General features: G+C 47.4%; 1 protein-coding gene across 5 annotated transcripts in view; it reads right to left on the minus strand.

Moving 5' to 3' along the window:
• The window catches only part of LOC144116039 (organic cation transporter protein-like), a 402,188-nt gene that overhangs the window by 31,765 nt on the left and 351,741 nt on the right, over window positions 1-18,682 (minus strand). Inside the window, exons 12-13 of one of the 5 annotated variants that reach the window (XR_013311688.1) lie at window positions 17,587-17,715; window positions 15,694-15,710 (exon numbers count right to left, since the gene is read on the minus strand). The exons of 2 other annotated variants lie outside the window; for them this stretch is intronic. Coding sequence is in view for 1 of the 3 variants with exons in the window: in XM_077650703.1 (XP_077506829.1) it covers window positions 164-392 (229 nt within the window). In the remaining 2 variants the exon portion in view is untranslated. Of the gene's footprint in view, window positions 1-163; window positions 393-15,693; window positions 15,711-17,586; window positions 17,716-18,682 lie in introns of those variants that run through there. 2 more of the 5 variants (XR_013311687.1, XM_077650703.1) reach the window with 2 other exon arrangements.

The raw sequence follows: 18,682 nt of genomic DNA on the forward strand, positions 1-18,682 counted from the left end.
GCCAGGACCCCACCCCATGAGAGCGTACGCTGCAGAGCGCACGCCGACCACGGCGGGCCTTGCTCTGAGAGAACAAAAGACACAAACAGGCATTTATTACTACAGCAACAATAGCGCCAGCTAGCAACAAAACACGCTAAGGAATCGAGGTCGTCCGACTCACCAGCAAGGTTACGAGCGAATGTTGGCCCACGCTAGGGAGAGGGGTACCAGAGAACGGATGGGACGAGATACGGGTGCAGGTCTCCACCCCACTTCCTCGCCCCGCTGGCGAAGAGCGGAGCCACGAGCGACACATCTGCTCGTGCCGACGATCCCATCCCAGTCGAAGACGATCAGCTCTCCCATGGGCGCGCGCAGCAATGAATGGATGAAAGGTAGGAGTGTCCTCTCTGAAACGGGGTGATGGCAGTTGCCACCATGCACAGTTTTTTTCCTTTATTTTTGTTTAACTCTGTTGCAATTTATCAAAATTCGAAATTTATTTTAAATACGTCTTCCTACACTTTTAACCTTATGTGACCTCTCTGCTTTTGACCCACCAATCTTCCAATCGCTTTTCGGTAATTTCCACCGCCGATTTATTTACTTGCTATTGTTATCTCTAAACCCTAGGTCCTCAGGAAGAGTGATTGTGCCTGCATCGACATCGGGATGGATATCATTACATGAGGTGTATGAGGTGTTCTATTGTGTTTACAGATTCACCACACACAGCGCATGTGTAATCTTCGTTAAATTTCTCTTTGTAGCTACGCGTTCCAAGACATCCTGACCTAGCTTCAAAGAATAGGGCACTGCCTCTTGGGATATCATAAAAAGATTCCTTCTTGATCTGTCGTTTCCAGTAATGATATAGATCTACACTATGCTTCTTTTCCATTCAATCTATCCAATTGTTACCTTCCGCGTTTTTAAGCTGTCGTTTAATACTGTCTTTCTCCGGTCTCGTGTCTCCCGTACTTACTGGTTAGCTTCCCAAGTCTTTTAGGCTATTTTGAGTCAACACTCTTTCTGCATAGGTATTTAAATACCTTAGCTGCCCGCCTGTTATCGTCCAATTTCCTCAGGCGTTCTTCGTATAGTATTTTACTCTGAGCTTCTCGTGCTTCGAACGAAGCCCAGCCCATATCCCCTTGTACTGCCTCGTTTGTGGTTTTCCCGTGGGCACCTAGCGCTAATCTTCCAACAGCTCTCTGATTTACTTGTAATCTCGACTGAACTTCTGCCCTTAAGCACCGAACCGCATTCCCGAAAGTAAGCCCCGGCAGCTTTATTCCTTTTCAAATACCTCCCAGTACTTCATACCTGTGGTACCTCCACAATGCCCAATGTTTCATTACCCCGGCATCTCTTCGCCCTTTTTCTATGAGAGACTGTTCATGGCTTTCCTTGTACATCTGCCTTTGGTTTACCCATACCCCGAGATATTTGTATTTGGCCGCTCGAGGTATTTCATTGCATTGTATTGTAAGCTCCTGATCAGTTGTATCGTTGAAAATCATCAAACCTGACTTAAGTGCGCTAAAACTGAAACCTAAAGAGTTTCCTTCGTCTCCACAGCAATTAACTGGTTTTTGCAAATCTTCCTGCCTCTATGCTAACAGTACAATATCGTTCGCATACATTAAACCCGGCAGCCGTGGTTCAACAACCTTTCCGCCTATTCTGTACGACAGATTATAACCTAGATTTCTTCCTTGTAGCCTTCTTTTCATTCTTATCATATGAAGCATGAACAGCAGCGGTGATAGAGGATCACCTTTCTTTAAGCCTTTGTATACCTCGACAGTTGTCGTACCCTTAATTCCTTCCCATATTATTTCAACTTTATTTTCTCGATGTATTTTCTGTAGAAAACCAATAACCTCATGATCGATACCTTCATCTTTTACTATTTTCCACAGGAGTTCCCTGTTTGCGTTGTCGTATGCACCGTTTACGTCCAGCAAGGCTAAATGCAGACGTCTGTTTCCCGCCTTAGCTACTTCTATGCTCTGGGTAAACACAAACAGGCTATCATCAAAGCGCTTACCACTTCTGAACCCGTTCTGAAGTTCTCCGAGTATTCTAGTACTCCATACCAATGACTGCATTTTTAATTTCACTGCCTGTATTGCCAGCCTGTACATAACCGATGTTATCGTAATCGGTCGGAAAGATTTTATGTTCGTCTTATCGCCTTTCCCGTTATAAATAAAATTCATTTTACTTTGCTTCGACCTGTGCTAAATTTGCTTATTTCTTATGACTCCCTACAATGATTTTATCAGCGTTTCCTTGCCTCTTGGGCGAAGTTCACTAATTAGCTTGACTAGAATTTCGTCTATCCGAGCGGACGTGCATTTTGGAATATTTGCTGCCACCTTTTTCGAGTTAAGATTGGTCAGTTCTAAGCTGTTTTCTATTGTGCTGTCCTCTGTTGCTCCCTCAATTTGGGCGATAACCCTATCGTCGTTCCTAAATGACTCAGCTATAACTGATGCAATGCACTTCACAGCCTCATCTCCCTCTGACGTTTTCCTTGGCATCGTGAATCTGTTCCTGCTTTCTGTGATTCGCTTTACCCAGCCAGCTTATATGGTTCCAGAAATTTCTTGCCCCCCCCCCCCCTTTAGTTGCATCGCGAACTTCAGCCAGCCAGCGATCAGAGGACTGCTTTATTTTAGCCTGGACGAGGACCTGCACTTGCTTTTCCTTTTTCGATAAGATTCCCATTTTTGGCCTATTTTCTCTTCAGATAGGTGCGCCCTCTTTGCTTCTCTGTGTTCCCGTGAGTCCAACCGCAGTTGTTCGATGGCCTCCCTAATTTCCTTGTTCCACTAAATTTGTGGCTTCCTCTTTCCTCTCCAGCGGTTTACCCCTTTTGCTTCTTTTATTTTTGTACTAATCAGTAGTTCTGATTATAATTCCATTTTTCCATGGGATGTTTCTCTATTGCTTCCTCTATGCCGGCCGCTATTAGTGCTTTTTGTTCGACATTTAATTTTGCGTACTCTTTTTGACTTCCCTGCATTTCTCTTCTAAGCAGGGCTCCCAACTGCAGACTAATACGCTTATGATCACTTCCCAAGCTGTGCTTCCCCTCTTCGTTTTTTTTCATTATTGCGAGCTTGCTATACATCCCCTGCGACTTTAACAAGTTGTCAATGGTCGTATGCCTGTCACGGGATTTCCACGTGATTTGTCCCTCGCCCTTAGTTTCTCTATTTATAATAACTAGGTTGTATCGCTCACAGAAGTCTAGCATCAACTTTCCATTACAATCTGTGTATCCATCCAGACCCTCGATGTGGCCATTCATGTCACCCAGCAGAATAATATCGGCAGATTCTCCAAACTGCTTTACATCGTCGTTGAGACGATCGTCATTGGGACGACTAGATCCTTGTTTTCTTGCCTGCATTTGTCCCCTGTCCCAAAATAAACTACTCCTAGCCGTATCTTTTTACCGGCAGTTGTACCTGATACCCAGATATGTTCTTGGAAATTTGACTTTATTCTTTGTCAATTTGTTCAACGATGTATCAGCATACCTACTCCTCCTCCCTTCCTCTCCGTTGTTCTGTTGCTCCCTTCCCAGACGTAGCCATGAATAAACGGTGGATCTTCTAGATCCCTGAGATGTGTCTCGCATAGGGCGTATATGCCTACTTCTTCGTGCTTTAACTGCTGTTCTATTTATAACCACTTCGCTCTTTTTCTACCGCCTTGCATGGTTATGTACCTGATCCTGGTGTTAAATGTCTTTTTGTAGTTTTCTTCCTGGACCTCCTAGCGGCCATTTTCTTGAGGTCAGCCGCCATTGTTACACTTTCTACTTTGCTTCTACCTTTGCTTCTAGCAATCACGCCGTCCGTGGCGCCCTCCCTTGTTAAAGGGGCTCTGAAACGCCTTCCGAGGAGAGCACATAACTTACTTAATCACTGCACTGTGTTGCCATGAAAACCGGAGATAAAGAACACTCTACTACACGCAGCAGACGACCCACAATCGCGCGTCAATGTTGGCGAGCCCTTCCCGGCGACTTTTTCATGCTCGCACACTCCTCCATCCCCCGCATCTGCGTAGACTAGGTGAGAGGTGGCCATTGGTTAGATTCTTTCAGACGTCAGGCAGCTACCATGGCCGCGGCCAATAAGCCGCTTATCTCCGGCGGGTCGAGAAGCTCCGCTCCCAGAGGGGGGCCGGCGAAGGAGCGCCTACGTTCAAGCATGCAAAAAGTAACGAGAGGAGAGGGAAAGGCGCGAAGACGCTGAAATTCAAATTTTAACTACAGATAACTCAGCATCTAAGCGCTTACAAAGCGCATTTAAAAAATCCTTGTTGGACTCTATTCATGAAGCGGCGTGCTTCAATCTCCCAGGCATGCCGCAACTTTATTAGAGCCCCCTTCACAGCCCCTTTAAGGTAACTAACCAGGGAAAGTCACGTGGCGCGGCCCTCCTGAGGCGAACCCATGGGAGGGTTCACCGCGGGAAAGCAAACAAGGGGAGGCTGCGGCCCGCAGCCTGCGGGGCAGTCCCCACCAGTTAAATATTCTGAGGTAAAGTTAACGTTGGGCGTTCATTTATTGAAGTACCTACATTCACCCGCAGGGGCATTACAGAAGGGGGGCGGAACAATATGTTTTTCGCAGCTTGAACGCTGGTTAAGTGAATGCATAAAATAATACAAGCAACGACACTGGACAGTACAAAAATTCGGTAAGGACGTAAAGGAACAGCATGCGCTTGAATTGGCGTTGTAAATTCACACTTGAAATGCACACTTGAAAGAACAAGCCATTGACATGTTTGGCGCCGTTTCTTTTCAGAATAGCTCTGGAGTAACTGCATACAGGTTTTTAGAATTGCTCAGTGTATACTTGAAATAAACTTTTGCGACTTGGGACAAGGGTGCCTACCTGCAAAAGCTCGGAATTTGCATCGGACCGTGTATTGCTTCAGTACTAAGTGATCTTTGCCATGCATGATAGAAATCTTGCTGAGTGTCTTGAAGGAGCGGCGTTTTAAATGTTTTTGGATTCGTGGGCGACTTTTTAATCATCATTGACAACTCCAAGGTGAACTTTACTCATAATGCTGACAATATATTTGATGTTTTTAGGCGGAACTTGTCTCCATTAACTCTGGCGCATGACATGCCCCAAGAGAATTCTATCAGGTTTTAGACATACGACTCAAGTCTTTTAATGATCACATCTGTTGGGGTTATGAACGTCGAGCGAAGAAAGCGCTGCTCGCTGTGGTATCTGCACACTCAAAGCTTGTAAAGCGAGGCATAGTGAAATAGTCTATTAGCAATGCGCTGTCTACGTATAGTGTACATATGCTCCGTGGAGCCCTGGCGCTGCAGGTTAGGCGGCTTTATGACGCCGGCTATCCGGAACCCCTTGTTTGCGCTGTGGCTGAAGGTATGCTTAGGAAGAAAAGAGTGGGATATGAGAAGAAAGACCGCAGAAAAGTAGCTGTAATCCCTATGTACATCAGACATAACATAATCAGAAAAGAATCGGAAAGCGAATAGGCCTTTAAGTTGTGTTCTCTGTACCGTTAAAATTATCACTTTTGTACAAAAAAAACCCATTCACAACTAAGGAGAGCCCTTGCGGTATTAATCACCGAAACCGTGTCGTTCATTGTCAAGAGGGTGTTGTATATCGCGTGCCTTTGTCGCGTGGCCACGAATATATTGGACAGACAAGCAGATGAGTTAACACAAGATTGAGAGAACACAATAACAACGTAACTGATGGGAACCAGGGTCAGCTTAGCATGCACTCTCGTAGCTGCGGTAAAAACTGTGGACGTCAACATCGAAAAAAGCCGTGCGTGCAAGCATTTTATCAATGCACGATTGATAGTAACCATAACGATCAGGGAGTTAGGGAAATAATCGATGCGGTGAAGATCGCTCGTGCGGGGGATAAGTGTTCGGTCGTTTTGACACAGCAGGAACTCAAATTTTAGATGGTTCGAATTCGGTTCCTGCTGCTATGCTGTGGCATCATGACGAGTGAAGCAAGGCTGAATGGTGGGCCAGTTGATATGACATGTCGAAGAATAATTTTTGCCAGCCGAAAAAAAAACGAGGGACAAGAGGAGAACTTACACAGGACAAGGTTGGACTAACAACTGACATCTTTATTGTGCACATTCCTACGAGCAACCGTCATGCATGCGCCAAGCCAAAACAGACAACCTACGTTTAATCGCTCAAGAAGTCAATATCTTTCGTTGTTAGCCCAATAGACGAGGAACTGACGCAAGCATTACCATGTTTATCTATCAGACAGACCTCAAGAATTTCACGTGCCTTTCTTGTTTTTCCGTGGCCTAAAGTGGTTACATGGTTGAAACGAGGGGAACACTTCTCGGGGCATCTACTACAAAGCAAGGCAAGATTGCCATCTTCCCCACTACCAATTTTTGTTCGATGCTTGCGCAGCCTTTCATCAATACAATCACCAGTATGTCCTAAATAACACTTTCCACACATCAGCGGGATCTTATATATGACTTCTGTTTTGCACCTCGCAAACACTGTTCTATGCTTGGTGTTGCAGCGTTTCTTCTTATCGTCGGGCATTATTCGTGCGCAGAGGCCTGAAAGCTTAAGAGGGGCAGAAAAAATCACGTTAACGCCTTGGCGCTCGGCGACTTTTTTTACATTGTGCGGCAATTTGCGCAGATACGGCACCACTTGAACACTCTCCCTTTCTTCCGCAGTAGCCTTCTTTTCTTTCTTGGCCTTGCCATTCAATTCCTTTAACACAGACTCGGCCACTCCTCTCATCATTTCTGTTGTGAAGCCCGCACCAGAAAGGCGATTGGCCTGCGTCATCACACTAGTTGAGACAGTGGGGCAGCAACTTCTTTTTACAGCGTTTGAAAAACAAGCCTTAGCAATACTGCGCTTGGCTAATTGAGTGTGGTTAGAGTCATACGGCAAGAGTCCTTTTTGAGTTCCAGGGATTGACGAAAGAGATTGACTTCTTGAGCGATTAAACATAGTTTGTCTGTTTTGGCTTGGCTCATGCGTGACGGTTACTCGTAGGAATATGCACAATAAAGATGTCAGTTGTTAGTCCAGCCTTGTCCTGTGCAGGTTCTCCTCTTGTCCCCGTCTTTTTTCGGCTGGTAAAAATTATTCTGACGAGTGTTTGCCCGTTCCCTTTTCTAAGATTTCACTCTTGCTGGTATATATATATATATATATATATATATATATATATATATATATATATATATATATATATATATATATGCACACGTGGCACGTTTAGTGACCTAAACAGTTGGAAGTCAGCGCTCTTTACTCTTGTGTGCTATCCCGTTCCTTTTTTGTACCTGCGCTGCCACTGAAGTAAAAAATAAATGCTTGGTCATATCGAGGCACATATAAAAATATATACAAAGTCCCTTACAATGTGCCTTGTAGCGGTTGCCTTCACTACAACACAAGAAAAAGTAAATATGTAATAATTAATTATGTACATCTTCCACCAAGAGCCAGCTCTTTCATCTGGTGGGGAAGGCCGTACTCAATATGTTTTGTGATGACCCCCACAATGCGCAGGTCCACACGGGACGGAGAGGCAAACAGACACCGTATGGCTCAGTTTAAACAAACAGATATATTCAATAATTATACATGATTAAGATTCAGAGGCTGGGGCGTCCGAGCTTACGTGCCGACGACTTCATGGGGGCGATGGAGTGGCTCCGGAGTTGGGCTCGAGCGGTTGCTGGCAGAAGCTGCACGCCGTCAGGCTTCGGCGCTGAAGGCCCTCTTGGCGAACGATGTCGTCCTGAGCGTCCTTCTTCCGTACTGCTTGTCGATTTTTATATCCTCTTCTCCACACTCCCTAGGGTGAGGACGCCCACGCCGGAGGGGAAGGAGGGGGGCTAGGTCTTTCACTTGGGCGCACAAACATACCACCGCACTTATGGTCTCGCCCCCCTCACGTGTTGAGTCCGAGGGAAAGAAGGTTGTCTTCGAGGTAGCGCATAGCGTCGGCTGTGGTAAGGCGCGCTCTGGCCCGCTGACAGTTCCCGCGGGTCACCGGCCTCCGCTCTCCATCCATCAACTGACACTCGCTCCTCAAGGTAAGGCGCGCTCTGGATCGCTGACAGTTCCCGCGGGTCACCGGCCGGGAAAGTGGTCCCTTGTCCTGGGTTGTGCTCGGGAGGCCTCTCCTGGAACCGCCACGGCAATTGGGGAAAATAAAGCCCGTTTCCCCGCGCCGGCGGCGGCGGGTCCGGTTGGGTCCGGTTGGGCTTAAACCCCTTCGTTCTGGTCGTCCCTCTCAAAGAGCATGGCTGGGTAATTGATGATGCCGCTGTCATCTGGGTCTCCGTCTACGCCGCGCCGTCGAACGCGGAACCTCGTAGCACACACAAGGAAAGTCACACTCCGCAAGCAACGTCACAGTTTTCACAGTTCTTTGTTTTACTTGTTCCATCATTTTGATAGAGATGACCAATCAAAATAACTGCCACAAAAGTAGTTAATTTCGGTGCTAGCGAATTTTTGCATCTTTCAAAATCATACGTGAAAATTTTCATTGATATATACAGCCCTGTAATGTCACATATTTGAAAGTCTTTTGTCTTGTATGTATGAAACTTGCAGTGCACTCAAGCTCACACATTAAACATAGTGTTGATTGCCTTACAGTTTACAGTGTGTATATTGTGCCGCTTTGATGCATCACTTTGATTTTAGGAAGTTATGTGCTGGGGACTCCAGCAAGGTTCAACATCTTTCACATCTCAGCTAGAGTGCCTCTCAAGCAGGACATCATTCTTTTGAAGGGTTGCATCGAATGTCTTTAAAGGTATCAAGTGCTGTCCATATGGAACAGGGTTCTCTTCAAAGACTCAAAAGTGATGACAACTTGCACTCACTGTGGGACACAATGCATGCATCCGCACTCCGCTGCAGCACTCACTGCCGTAGTTTTCGCATGTAGTCATGCTATGATCAGTCTATGTAAACATTTTTTTATGCTTCAAGTTTGATTGCACACTGTCAGAAAGCTGTTCAAGTCGATGATTTTTGTGCTGTTCTTTAAAGGGACACTGAGGAGAAATTGAAGTTGGCTTGTAACGATAGAACACCAACTCCTGATCACAAAAACGCCGCTCTTACTGAAAACAAAGCTCTTGTAAGGTAGAAAATAGCAAGAACCAAAATACAGGTATCGCCACCAAAGGCCAATCTCGCAAGTGCAAGCGTGGTGACGCCATAGGACAAGAGACGCCACCTTGGAGGAATTTTCCATCCTACTAGGTTTCGCGAATCTCTGAGGCCGACAAAGGTAGGTTGCGCAGATCAATATTGAAGTAAGTTTTGTTTTAAAACCAATAGTGCACTTTTATCAAACAAGGAAGGCAGGCAAAAGACAACCTGAATGTTGGAAGCAAAGAAAACGGATGCTTGGCGGCGCCGCAGGCGGCCAGGAGAGTTTCGATTTGTTATGGCGCTTGGCGTCTATGAGCTTTGCGTGCCCCGTGGTTTTGTTTTTGACGCCCCTCGATTTACAAGCGCCGAACAGCAGAGGAACTCCAAATGCCGCTTCAATTGCTAGTTAGCCTTTGAAGGAGCCTGTTAAGGCTTGTCAGATGATCGCCACGGTCGATGAAAAGCTATGATGGCACGATGGTCGGTGATCGTACAAGGCAGCACTTTTGTATTCGCACGCTTGCCCGGCGAAGCATTCCCGGCTGTGCCAGTCAACTTCAAACTACCTAACGGAAATCATTTATTTGGGACGGGATACAAGGTACAAGGCGGTTCAGAAAAATTGCTGATGGCCTAGCTTTGTTAGGCCAGGATATACCTAGCGAAAGCGCGGAGATTTCTGCATCAGAGGAGTGCATTCACTAGATGCGCCTTTATTGACGGCTGTAACTTGAGCCGTCGTGGCGGAGCGGTAGCGTATCCGCCTCAAACGCCGAAGGCCCTGGTTCGATTCCGAACCTCGGCACCGGACCTCTTTTATTTAGTGAGTGGGCGGGGGGTTTCAGTGGCTCCCATGGATGCCGCCGCTGAATACGTTGGTTAGTGGTTAAGCGCAGGCTCTGTTAAGGCGCGTTTATACTGCGGCGAGGCGCGCGCGCACGCGCCCTACACGGCGAAGTCACGTCGGTCAAAGCGAGACCCTTTATACTCCTACTGCCCTTGACCGCCGACGCGTTCGGCGGCTTCGGCGCACTCTGACCGCATTGGCGGGGAGATTGGAGCATGTATCTATTTCGCGCCGAGTACGCCCGCCGCCGCCGGCCCGGCCAGACTGATTTGGCTCCGCGGCGAGGTGCGCGTTATATTCGATAGCTGCGGCAGTTCGGCGGAGCTGTTCTTTTCGAGCTCGGCTATTTTAATCCATTCACAGTACACATCTGCAGGTACATGAAAGTTGGCGAGAGAGCCAGATCCAGTGGACCCGTTGGATCTAGCGGAAGCCGTTGAAGCGTCTTGCGCCGGCTTTGGTTTCAAGACGCCGACTTTAAACGCGATCGCCCTCGAGCCCCCATTTGTTTTTTGTGGCAAAAAATAAATAAATAACTTGGCCCATGCAACCGTGGGAGACCTCGATGCTGCATGCTGCGCCGTGCAACCGCCCCGTTCAAGGAATCACAATCCGTTGGCCCCAAAGCCCCGGCCAGCCTCCGATGGGCGCAACGCACCCCTCGCGACTCCCCGCACTGGGGTTATGATATTTAGTTTGCAACGGCTGCTCTCTGAAGAAGGGGGAAACTTCCCGCCGGCGCCTAACCTAACCGTGCTCCCTGAAAAGCATCGCACGCTCTGTGGGGCTGAGGTCGCTGAAATGCAGGCCACAGTTTTTGAGAGAACTACGTCTTCAGGTTCGGGAACGGGATCCATCGTAACGCTGGCAAGACGCCGGTGCAAACGTAAACGAAGCGACGGTGGCGACCCCCGATAGATACCTTCAACGTGCGGCGGCGGTAGCTTTCATTTCGGCAGCTGCTAAACCGCACCGCTAGCCGCCAGAAATCACGGAGTCTTCGTTTACGTCACATTTCACGTCACTCCGTTCTGTGTCGTCATAAGAGTTCTCCGTGTCGTCATAAGAGTTCTCGAGTTTGAATCGGAGCAGCGGGAAAAAAATTTTCAAGTTCGAATCCAAATTTCTTTTAAAAAAATGCATCTTTCGCTCCCGGACAAGCGTCAACAAAGCCATGAAATGCCGAACTATCAGATATTGCTAACAAAAAAATTTTGATAGGGTTCTCCTCAGTGTCTTTTAAAGAGGACCAAATATTACTTGCAGTTTGTCACTAGAGTGTGTAATGACAAGTGGGCTTCATGTGTAGACGGCGGTTTTCTCTAGTGCTGCACTTCTTCACGAGAGAGTAGGTGTCCAAGGGATTTTTCTCCTACCGTATGCATACTGGCCGGATGTGTGCTTAAACACATGCTTTAATGCAAATGAAGAGTTGCAAATTCTTGACATACTGCATTGTTGTGTGCTCTCTTTATGCAGAATGTACATGTTGTTTGATGCTTCATTGCAGTGAAACAGAGGAAGTCACCAAAATGTTTTTCTCCTGCCACCGGAGCATTGAACCAGTAATTCACTGTTTACTTTCATATCTGTTAAAAGTTAGCAATCCACGACGTGATTATTACTACAGTGAGATTTCTTGACATGAACGAAACATAGGGGCGTGTATGCAGTCATTTACAACGTCATGCTGAGAGTAGTCTTGCAAGCACCTGTTCATACGATAGGAGGTCTCTAATGAGTCATTTGTGTGCGCTCACAGAGCAAAGCAGGCTTTGTCCCCTGACACTTCTCCGCCTCTGTGCCTAATTTCTACTGTTGCTTTTACATGCTAGGTGTAGTGATACAGGAATCCACTAGTTTTCCTTCGGGCAAAAAGTGAGGCAACTCTCTCATGTTATCTGCCAAGCTTGCATGAATGGACGATAAGGCTACTGTCTGCTTGTCCAACCAGTTTCCCTGTATAAGGCATCACTTTTACCAGCCTTGTTACTGGCACTTTGCTTCTTGGCTGCTGATAATGCTGTTAGACGAATTTCACAAAAATGCCAGATGATCTGTTCACCCTATGTACCTTTGGTGCGACTGGGGCATCAATGGACGCGTTACTATCATTTGGTTCCACACAGCAATCAGCAGTAATACACGGGCTGAGAAAACTGCAATATAATGGTGGAAGTGAAGAGCACTTCGTGAAATGGGCAATATTACTGCGCACATATACCACATAAGCTTCTTTTACACGTTCCAACTTGTCTTGTTCCCTGAGAAATCTGCCTCTGTGACCCTGATGTATGCAGGCTTTTATCACTTTTACTCTGTTCAAGCAGCATTTGGCTCACTATTGGCATTGCCATCACATGTTCTGCAGCAGTCATGAAAATTTGTGTATCAAAAACAAATGTTTGTTGTCATAATTTGCAGAAAGCGAGTCTACTCTGCAGCTTACTTGCTCCGAAATTTTTCTTGAGCTTCAAAATAGAGTTGGCAGCAAAGCAGTTTTATTTTTTAGAACAAGGAATTTTTTGGGGGGAGGGCATAAATATTGTGCAAAATCACTACCAGTTTTACTTGGCGCCATTTGTAGTTGACGACGGTATTTATTTCTTTTTTCCTTTGTTTACATTTCATGTAATAAGATTCTGTGTGTGCGTAACCTGGCGGCGCCTTAATGTACACGTCACGCCTACGTCACAATTTGCACAAAATGGCGAATTGTAGAGAATAAGGCTCCTGGTTGGACAATGCAGCCTTTCGGGTCCGCTGTACATGCTGTGCGAAGCATCGTGAGATGACCAGTTTTCAGCCTGACATTGTACATCATCATAGTTAAGAGATTCCACGATCAATCCTGGTCACGGCACCAGTTAAACTTTCTTGCCCTTCTCTAATGGGATAGCCGCATTGGGCTAGTTGGTTGCTCGTCGCGAGCGGTGAATGATGATGGCACGCTGGCAGGTGATCGAATATACACGGCGGTTAGCAGTACGAAGAGCCTTCAAGTCTTCGTCCGCTCGTCTGGCGTCACGTTGCCAGTTGGGGCAGCAATTCCAACTTCTTAAGACAAAAACGATTTATTAAAGACGGCATTGAAATACAAGGCAGTGAGGATAAGGCAGTTTAATGCAAAGGCTGTTTAAAAGCGGCCGAGACAGACTGGGCGCGCTCCTCTCAAGTCATTGTTTGCAGCGGGTTTTAAACCCTTCGACAATTGGGCGGAGCTTTAGTAAACCAGCTCTCGCCTGGTTTGGACCAATAGCTATGCAATGGCAACGTATGTACAAGTGGGCGGAGCCCAGGGCACACCAGAGCCCAACCCAGTGGGCCCCGCACCTCCTTGAACGTGCAGGGCACGCGGTTTGGCGTACGCAGCTCGCTGCATGTGCATTCCATCCAGGCGCCATGCCTCGGCTTCGCCGTCTCCCCTGATGAGAGCAAAGGAATTTCTTCAGCGGAAAAAGATCGTCGGCCCCCTGCGACTCTGACACGACAGTTCGGGGGTCCTTCTCGCACTTTCCCACGGCTTTGGGCAGCCTCCGGAACGCGCGATGCATTGTCACCGTTCTACCCCTCGTGCACTGCCGGTCAGCAGGGGATGAGTCGGCGCCTGAGCCGAAAGGATTAGCGCGGGTAGCCGGCATCGAGGCACCCTAAGCGCCGGCGTCGCGCCTCTCAGTAAACTCCTACTTTAGAAGGAGATGACCACTCCCGGAAAAAAAAGGGGGGGGGGGGGGGGGAACGACCCATCGGTGCTGTGGGCTTCTAGCTTAACAATCATCACCATCAGCCTGACTATGCCCACTGGAGTACAAAGGCATCTCCCATATCTTTCCAATTAACTTTGTCATGTGCCAGCTACGGCCCACCTAATCCCGCAAGCTTCTGAATCTCATCCGCCCACCTAACCTTCTGCCGTCCCCTGCTACGCTCGCCTTCTCTTGGAATCCTCTCCGTCACTCTTCATATTACAGTTTTGCACTTCCGCGACTAATGCAAAGGCCCATGATTCAATTTACAAAATTTGGGCGCCCAGGACGGGCGGTGTATTCCAAAAAAATGCGGTCGAAATTGAGACCAGGAAACTCCTCCCACCGGCAGCGACCGCCATATTGAATGCTTTCGTGACGTCAGAGAGGCATAAACAGAGCCACATCATCTGCTATCATTGCTGCACTGCGCGCATCGAGGTCTCTTGTCTCCTGTACTTTCGCGAGCCATCTAAGTAACACTGGTCGTTCATATATGAGTGACTGGTGCCGCAATACCGATAACAGTAACGTAGTTCTTCTTCGATATAGGTAGGGTCCGGTGCGACGCCGATCGACGGTCGGTGGGCTGGTCAGTGTGCAGATATTGCCGATGACGCACCGGCCTGTCCCGTTAGATAGGCGACGACGCCATCACGACCAAGGACCGCGTACTGCGTAAAGAGTGAGGTTATTGGGAACCAGAAGAGCATAGTGGTGGACTATTTGGTATGCAGGGACGCCGGAAGTATATTTTCATTTGGGGGGGGGGGGGGGGGCTAGAACAAGTTTCTTTTCACTTGTTTTTTTTTTCTTGTGTATGTACCTATGTTTTTCAAATATTACAATCCAAGTTTGGCTCGAGAGAGAACAATTAACTGCGCGAAAAAAATTGTTTTCCTTATGCAGTGTTTCTTTGACCCTAGATGATGCATATTATACAAGCATTAACAAGAAAAAAATTACAAAATGAATTTTTAGTGCGCACATATTTATTGACATTTGACAAAATTTACATATTTAGCCATTCGCGCATGAACAAAACCATAAGATAAAACAGTTTAAATACCACAATACCAGCAAACGCGCTACAGTACATGTATACAGTTACCAATAATGCACGCAAGCAGCAGACATTTCGGACAGTGCTTCTCTTTCTAGGTGCTTAGGTGGGACCATGCAAAGGTTGCTGCTCGCTCCACTGCTCTACAAACTCCCTGATGATGCCGTCTAAACTTAGAAGCGCCGTTCTTTCTTTGCGTATATGCAAAATCGAAAGATGCGATAACCTCTTTTGAGTCGTTCGGTTGCGCAAATATGATTGATTCTGCGCAAAGCACTAAAAGAGCGTTCGCCATAAGTGACAGACGCTGGAATGGAAAACAGAAGCTGAACATACCTAACTTCCTGATCCATCAACTCGCGAATGTTTTGCGATTCCCTTTGTAGGATCTCCAAAATGCCGAGAGTTGTGGTAGAATCAGTACCGTTCAGAAGAGTTGATAATAGCATAAACTGCGCCGAGAGTCTGCACAAGTCAAAATCAACTGCATGCACTCCCAAATCCGCCTCTAGTTCATCTGCTGTATACCGACTACCTCCAGCGGCGCTGGTTAAGATGTCTTCTAGTTATACGAGCTGTTCCATGCCCTGCTGCTCAAAACGCTCTTTTGTTTCACTTACGATTAGGTCGGCAGTAGCGAAATACTCCTTGCGCAGCGTGGCCTTAACGTCAAGTGCAACTGGCTGGACAGGTCTATCAGTCGTCTCATACCTTGCAGGAGGTTTTGTCGGCCTTGACATACGAGGTTCCTTCAGGCCTAGGCGCGCTGCTCTTGTGCTCGTGGGCTGCCACAGCTTCTCAAACGCAGTTTCAGAGCGAAACTGGGAGGTCGCCTCGCAGAGAGCCTCCGCTGCTTTTTTTGCACCTGCGGCGCAATATGTTGAGCCCTGGAGAGCCCTTGCTTATTCTTCACAAGGCCCAAATAAGGCTATGGACATGTGGGTACCTAACAAGGTTTCAAATTTCTGCAATGATCCATAACAGCGCGACAGGCAGGACAGAGAAGAGAGGACACAACACACAACACAGTGTTGTGTCCTCTCTTCTCTGTTGTGTCCTCTCTTCTTTCTTCTCTGTGCCGTCTGTCGCGCTGTTATGGATCATCGTAAGCACCAACTCGCCCAACAAATGGTATTGTCATATTTCTGCAAAAGGCGATCGTAAACTCTAAAAATAGCCTTGCTGCATTCGATTACTCAACCTGGTGTCTGCAAGAGCTTCCTGAGTGTCTCTTGAACTCTGGTGTAATTCTCAACGAATCTGCATTGACTTGACTCTAACGGTCCATCACGTCAGGCAAAGCGGCGGTAAGTTATCTGGCCTTGATCCACTCTCCAGAGCCGACTCGCTTCCTGTAGGAAGTACTATGTTAGCATAAACACTTTTGCGCTTCTTGGAGTCGAGGACTGCGTTGGAAACGTCCTTAAAAGTGGTAAGAGCGTCTTCAATTATGTCACAACTCCTGCTAGCCTCTTGCAGTACCAGATTTCAACAGTGATTATTGCAATGGACATAGAATGACCGTGGCTCACTATCACTAAGTCTTTTTTGCACACCTGAAAAACGACCGGACATATTCGCCGCCACATGAAAGCAGTGGCCTCGTATACAGTGAAAGCCCAGGCCGAGATGCAAAATCATGTCCTTGATGGCCGAGTATAGGGTCTCAGATCTACTGTCAAGTGTGTTATACAGGCCGAGATACTCTTCCCGAACTTCGAGATTCTTGCTCTGCACCCACCGCACACAAAAGGTGAACTGCTCGTCACCATTTACATCGATTGTTTCATCAGCAATGATACCAAAAAATTGACCAAATTTCACGACCTCTACAATTTCTCGTTGTACACTATGGGCCATAATCTCTATAAGCTCATTCTGCATGTCACCGCTCACCCATTTATTTTTCTTAGTCACCCACGTTTTAAGAACCGGTACATCCTCCGACCTCTCGTCGAGCAAATCGAGCAGAATTCCATCACATTTACCTCGTCCTCGAAGGGCTTAACCTGTGCGGCAGAGGTTGCGCACAGAGCTAACTATGACACGAAGTGCTGCCCTGGCCTCCTCCTGCTGTTTGTTGTATTGCTGCGAAATAAGAGGAAAAACAGGAATGCCTGCCTGGCATCACAAGTTTCGGCTCACGGAGGCCAAGTGAAATTTCCTCTTTTCATGTGACTGGAACTTCTCGATAGCTTTTTCCAATTGTTAAAGCCAACCTTAACAAAAGCTGGTTCCATACTTCCAGCACTGTCCCCTTTTTCATCGAAATGTGGACGGCCTTCGTGACCCAAGACTACGTCGCTCTTGCTTTCATAAAAAAGCCAAGGAAATCGTAAAAACCAATCACGTTGACACAATCTACCGCCTCGGTTTCTGGGGAACCTGTAGGTTTTGGCTGGAATTGACCGACAGTCGTACAGCGCTGACTCGTCCTCCCTTGATCTGTTTCTTGAATTCGTGAAGGCAAGCGAATGCACACTGCTTGTTTGATCGAAGTTGGTTCCTCCTGCTGTTCGACGTGAAGGCACCAGTGTTGAAGCTTCTACACATGAAATCAAAGACGTATGGTCACATTCTGCCGTTCACGTCGGGCTTCTCCAATTTTCAGTGAAGGGCTTTTAAAACATGCGAAATTAAGTTTCCTCAACATTTTCCCGAATCAATGTATAACAAGGTATTATCATTAGCATAGCAGATAGGCAACGTTTCTTTTCGGTGGAAACACTGAAAATGCTTACCCGCGAAGCAGTCTGCGGATGGTAGGGAAAGCTCGGAATGATGGGTAGAGTCATCGCCGATTGGTTGAACATCGACGGCGGTCACGCTGTCGGGACGGGCTCGACTGATTTCTGCAGAAGAAGTGCCATCTGGTAGCCACGGGGAAAAGCGAAGAAGAAAAAAGTGTGCTTGAACGGATGCATTGACACAAATGGAAGTCGGGATGAAGTAATTAGAACTGTAAGATATCGTACCTCGAGGTTCTCCTCTTCTTAGGCATGTACGCTTTGGATAGGGTATGAAGAAACTGTATCTTTTTTTCGGAGCCAGACATTACGTGTAAGGCTGGAATTAATACACTAGCGAATACAAGTGACACGGAAACACCACCTCAATGCCCCGTGCATTCAATGCATTGAAGAACACAAACAGTCAGAGATCAAAAGTGAACTTCTCTCCGAACAGAGGATCTTGAGGTAAGATTATGATCTTATGGAGAATGCAGATGCAAGGTGCAAAAGGAGCATCCCAAAAGGAGCATGATTCACTGCACATCGCCGTCCAGTTTAACACTGTTCTCCGTCCCTAGATTCCCCAGGTTGAGGACGTCTCCGCCAGGGTGGGAGTAGCCTAAAACTTGCATTCCCGCACACAAACTCGCACGCACCAACTGACACCTCCGCACACATGGACACGTCCCTGGCATAAGTTGAGCACGAGAGAGAGGGGGATGCGGTCGGGACACCGCCGGGCTGGAAAGTGACGTCAGCTGGGCCGCCAACTCTCCCACGGTCGACGAACCCTATTCTTCCTTCCAAGAAGCCGACGCGCTAAATCGGGATATAATCCAAAGTGGTTGTTTCATTAGCAAGGCCGACGACTGCTGTGGACGAGCGGCACCGAAGACCTCCGAAAGGGTTGATTTCCACGCTTGAGCTCTTGCTCGTTCGGATCCCGGGAAGCCATAACTGGTTGTGCCATTAGCGAACGCGGGGAAGGTATGAAGACGGCCGCGGCCGCTGGCCAGCGGCGGCGGCGTCTGGTCTCCTGAAAGAGGATTTTCGCAGAATCTTGCTCTCCGTTTGGTCCCACGCCACGACCGAGCGAAGCGCTGTA

The sequence above is a fragment of the Amblyomma americanum genome, chromosome 1, assembly GCF_052857255.1.
Source record: "Amblyomma americanum isolate KBUSLIRL-KWMA chromosome 1, ASM5285725v1, whole genome shotgun sequence".
NCBI classification, from domain to species: Eukaryota; Metazoa; Arthropoda; class Arachnida; order Ixodida; family Ixodidae; genus Amblyomma; species Amblyomma americanum.